Raw genomic sequence first — 5,508 nt, forward strand, 5'->3', positions numbered from 1 at the left:
CCTGCAGCTCGTCGGTTGTCCAGTATCAGGAGATTCGGTTGATGTTTATTGACAGAAATGGGGGGAATAAAGGTAACCAGGCACATTTTCATCCTCAAGAAATGATGGCCCACTTACCGAGATGAGTCATTAAAACAAACATGTAGTACAAGATCCACTGTGAATCATGGCAGTTCCCAAATGTGTTTTGAGGAAGGTGGTCCCTTCTGATGCGGTGATCCAGGTGCTGCAAAGCAGGGGGTATTTGAGTTGCTTTTCAACAAGTGAGGCCAAAAAAAGAGTCACACATTGGGAGAGTGACAGCTGATCTTTCGCCCTGGCTGTGGCATGCCTCATCAGTGTACTTCCTGTGACTCTGCAGGTATGACGCCGGACGGGACGGCTTCATCGACCTGATGGAGCTGAAGCTGATGATGGAGAAGCTGGGGGCCCCCCAGACCCACCTGGGCCTGAAAAGCATGATCAAGGAAGTGGACGAGGACTTTGACGGCAAGCTCAGCTTCCGTGAGGTACCTGAGTCCTGTGGTCCTGAGCCCCTGGAGGGGGAGTGTCCCTGAGGGCACCCTCAGATTTACAGTCTCCTGGAGTACAAATGGCTTGGGCCCCTCTAGAGCAGTGTTTGGATATTTAATCTGCAGTTCTGCTTGTAAAAACAGTTTAAGGCGTTAGTGAATCTCAGTTCTGCCATGGGGAGATGCTCAGTAAGGAGATTGAAAGTCAGTGTGGCCCTGGCCAGGCAGCTCAGTCGTGTGGAACATTGTCCTGTACACCAGAAGGTGGTGGGTTTGGCCCAGCCAGTGTGGCTCAGTGGTTGAGCATCAACCTATGAACTAGGAGGTTGCGGTTTGATTCCATGTCAGGGCACAGGTACAGGTTGTGGGCTCAATCCCCAGTAGGAGGTGTGCAGGAGTCAGCCAATCAATGATTCTCTCTCAGCATTGATGTTTCTATCTTGTTCTCCATCTCTTTTTCTCTCTGAAATCAATAAAAAATATATATTTTTTAAAAAGGTGACAGGTTCGATTCCCCATCAGGGCACATACTGAGGTTGCGGTTCAATCCCCTATCAGGGCATATGTGGGAGGCACCCTATCCATGTTTCTCTCTCTTATCAATGCTCTCTCTTTCTCTCCCTTCCTCTCTTTAAAATCAATTGGGAAAAAAAAAGAAAGTGTGGGTAGGTTAACCTCATTTGGGTAAAGTGGTATAAGTATCAAGAAATCTGAAAGGATGCTCACCAAAATGTTCATAGTAGGTATTTCTGGGTACAAAGTTTTGGTGGTTATATAAGTTTATACTTTTTAAAATATATATTAAAAACTTTTCATTTTTATAGTAAGCATTTAAAAATTGTAAAAAAAAAAAAAAAAAAAAAAAAAAGGCTGCTCTGTCCGGGTACCTCAGTTGGATAGAACACATCCCTAAGATTGTGGGTTCTATCCCCAGTCAGGGCACATATAGGAAGCAACCAATGAGTGCAGAAATAAGTGGAACAACAAATCAATCTCTCTTCTCTTTCATCCTCTCTCTCTCTGTCTCTCTCTGTCTCTCTCTCTCTCTGTCTCTCTCTCTCTCTTTCTTTCTCTCTCTCTTCCTCTCTCCCTTCCACTCTCTCTCTAAAAGGAATGGTCCTTTTGGCCTTTGAACCCTGAAACTGCAGGCAAAATTTTGTACGTGCAGATGTTTTCCTGATAGAGTGCACACAGATTCACAAGCTAACCCCCTGTGGGTGATACGGCCATTTCTGTTTGGCAGGTGGGGAGGAGGCTCAAGGCCATTGGGTTCCTCCTGGGGTAAGAATGCAACCCCAGAAGAAAGGGAATTCCATGTCTTACATGTTTGAGTTTTACTGAAAGGCCTCTAGGTGTGTCAGAGTGGCCTGGAATCAGAATAACCTGGGGACAACATCCGGGCTGAAGGTTGGGGCATTAGCCCACCTGCTGCAGTCTGTTCTCAGGCGTGACTCAGCTGATCCCTCAGGGCCAGAAATAGAGAAGACTGTCCTTCCTGGTGTTTACCCTTGGTTATTCCAGAAACAGTGGAGCGCCAGCATCCTGCTTTCCAATGGTGACTTTGACCGAGAACTGGTCTTCTGTCCAGGCTAGATAGGGCCTTGGAGGCTCTTCCTGGGGTCTTTGCAGTTGACTGGCATCCACAAGTCCCTGCCCAGCTGTGATGAAACTGGCCTTGCCTCTCACTGCCCACAAATCAACTCCAGGTTCTTCCATTGCTTCCTTTCTGAACTGGTAGATGTGGAGATGGAAGATCACAGAAAACCTGTGTTGGGCATAACCCCCACAAGTAGGATAATCCGGTCCAGCCTTCATCGCAGAGCTGGGAGCTAGAGGGCCGAAAAGGTCAGCATTTGCCTGAAATCAGGCCCCAAACCATGGCTGGACCTGAGCTGTAGCCTGTATGTCACATGTGTCACTCGCCATGGTCGCCTTCCCACCTGTCCCTGCTGCTCCCTCACCTGCCTTTGGTTCATTTATGTCATGCATGTGTGGTACTGGGCACTGACTCTTTCCTACCCGGGTGCCCCTGGGGTGTAGAAGGTAAAAGCTTTTGCTTGGTGAAGCTTTGGAGGCAACACTGGGGAAAGAGCTTCTGTGGCAAAGTTGGGATCTCTGGGGAACAGAAATCGAGAGGGTGTTGAGAGGTCTGTGCAAGTCACCAACTGCGCTAACACAATCCCTGCCCTGAGTTTTACCAAAGGGCCCCCCAAATTTGCTCTTCCCGGAGTCCAGGATGCTTGGTTAGCTGTGGAGATGCTGGTTTGGCCATTTCCCACAGACGGTAGACAGTAGAGAATTGGACATCTCCAAGGGTTCCGTGGTGGGTTTTCAACCTGCCTACAGAGCTCAGTGACCTTTGCATCCATTCCTTTGTCAGTTCGGAGCCCCATATGGTCCCACCTCTAGCAGTTATACCTCCAGAGGTATAGGCTCACCTGCTGTTACCACACTGTGCTTATGGAGGGAGGTTTGCTGTCAGACCTCAGTCTCACACAAGCTGCAGAACTTCAGCATGTTATTTTCCTTCTGTGCCTCAGTTTTTCTGTCTTAATATGGGAGTGTTGGTAGCTTTTCCTCAGGACTGTTGGGAGAACCAAGTTCTCTTCCTTTGTCTGTATCAGAACTCTTAGTTGTAAGTGACAGGAAGAGAATGCAAACAATGTAAGTGAGAAAAATCAAATAACTATTGGTTCGCATGCTTGGGAGATGAAGAAGTAGAAATGCATTAGATACAAGTAATCCAGGGCCATTCTCTTGCCATATCTCGACATCTTGACTGTGCTTTCTTCCGTGTCCACCTCGTCTTCTACTTCTACATAGGGCATTGTCCCAGCACCTGCAAGATGGCGGACAGCAGCTCCAAGGCTCAGTGCCCCAGTTTAGCCACCCAAGTGAATAGAGGGCTTCTTTTCATACCAGTCCTAGAGGAAAGCCTCCGATTGGCCCTACTAGGAATGCACGCCCACGTCCTAGATCAGTGATGGCAAACCTTTTGAGCTCGGCGTGTCAGCATTTTGAAAAACCCTAACTTAATTCTGGTGCTGTGTCACATATAGAAATTTTTTGATATTTGCAACCATAGTAAAACAAAGACTTATATTTTTGATATGTATTTTATATATTTAAATGCCATTTAACAAAGAAAAATCAACCAAAAAAATGAGTTCGCGTGTCACCTCTGACACGCGTGTCATAGGTTCGCCATTACTGTCCTAGACCAATCATTGCATTCAGGGGACTGCTATTGGCTAAGGCCAGGTCATATGCCACAGGGCACCATGGTCAACAGACTTACCATCATCACATGGGACAGGGGTTGCCAGGAAACAAAATTGCTCACATCTTCAGTTCCTTTCTCAAAACCTGGCACTTAGTAGGTGCTTACCTTTTTTTAATTCTCCCAAGCAAGTCACACCCAAGTAAAGCTCTTTGATACAAAAGGTAGGTCTCTGTTAAGTATTATTTTGCTGCTTTTCCCAAACATACAAGGAAATTTGTCTTCCTCTTAAACCTTTTCATTTCCAGTTATGAAAATAATGCATGTACATTAAGGGCATTTTAGAAAATGACATGCAAGGAACCATTAAAAATGATGATGCAACACAGTGTTTCATACCCAGAGAACAATTGTTGACAATGTAAAAAGTAGGGACAAGCCCTACCCAGTGTGGCTCAGTGGATAAAGCATTGGCATGCAGACTGAAGGGTCCCAGTTCGATTCTGATCAAGGGCACATGCCTAGGTATAGGCTTGATCCCCGCACGGGCCTGATCAATCAATAGGACATGGATGTTTCTCTCTCTGTGTCTCTCCTCCTCCCTTCCACTGAAAATTCCTCAGGTGAGGATTAACAAACAAACCAATGTTTAAAAAAGTAAGGACAAAAGCAGATTACTAAACTGTCTGTAAAATGTTATTTGCATTTGAGATTTGTGTGTGTGTGCAGACACACATAAGAAGCGTAAGGATGGAACAAAGTTAGCAGTTCTATCTCTATCCTCACCTGAGGATATATTTTTATTGATTTTAGAGAGAGAGGAAGGAAGGGGGAGAAAGAGAGAGAGAGGAACATTGATATGCAAGAGAAACATCGACTGGTTGCCTCCGGTAACGCCTACTGGGGATCAAACCTGCAACGTAGGTATGTGTCCTCACGAGGGATTGAACCTCAACCTTTTAGTGAGAGGGACGATGCTCCAATCAACTGAGCCACCTGGCCGGGGCTACCCTTGACTTTTTTGAGATATCATTTTATATAATGACTACCCCCTTTTTGATCAAGCCAAGTTTGTTTCTGTTGCTTGCAAACTTTGAGCTCTAACTAATATGGAAATGTGTTTGCATCTCAAGCTAGAGCCATGAAATTTAAAATTTCCTAAACTTATCAGGAGCATTTTATAGCTTGAATCTGAAATTGCTTTTAGCTTTGACAGTTCTCTGTTTCTTTGTTTTCTGTTTCTCCTTCCCTCCCCCGCTCTTTGCTCATAGCTAGGACACTTTCCAATTCCCCACAACATACCAGTCTTTGTGGACTATAAATAGGAAGAGAAACAAGGCTGGGCAGTTAGAGAAGTTATCATTTCAGGAGTTGGTGATTGTAATAAAATTAAATGAGAATGTCTGGCTTGCTTTTGGAAGGCTGCACATTTTCAGGTTGAGCTGGACTTTTAATCTTCTTTAACTGGCGGGGATGGGGGCCCCTAAGTAATGACAGGGCTCCTCTTGGTCATCTGCTGAGCTGGCAGAGTGAGCATATGAGGCCAGGCTGGGGTCTGCTCTGGGAAAAGACCCACGAGGAATACTTTAAGCCATTCTGTAAACACAGAGGAACATTGTCATCTCCACTGCGGATGTGAGAGGCCGCCCCAGGGTCACCTGGGTTGTTGCTAGGCTCTGTCTTTCCTGGGTTGCCTCCCTGGGCCCAAGGGAATGGCTGGTGTTGAGAAGCTACCTGCTTTTGTGTGTGCTTTACAGAGCAATGTGTGTGTGTGTG

At 46.0% G+C, this 5,508-nt stretch overlaps 1 protein-coding gene across 1 annotated transcript in view; it reads left to right on the forward strand.

The window, feature by feature from the left end:
- EFHD1 (EF-hand domain family member D1) overlaps positions 1-5,508 on the forward strand; it is a 40,373-nt gene that overhangs the window by 24,296 nt on the left and 10,569 nt on the right. The window contains exon 3 of the mRNA XM_006760662.2: positions 362-509. Coding sequence (XP_006760725.1) covers positions 362-509 — 148 coding nt within the window. The remainder of the gene's footprint in view (positions 1-361; positions 510-5,508) is intronic.

The sequence above is a fragment of the Myotis davidii genome, unplaced genomic scaffold, assembly GCF_000327345.1.
Source record: "Myotis davidii unplaced genomic scaffold, ASM32734v1 scaffold370, whole genome shotgun sequence".
In the NCBI taxonomy this organism is placed as follows: domain Eukaryota; kingdom Metazoa; phylum Chordata; class Mammalia; order Chiroptera; family Vespertilionidae; genus Myotis; species Myotis davidii.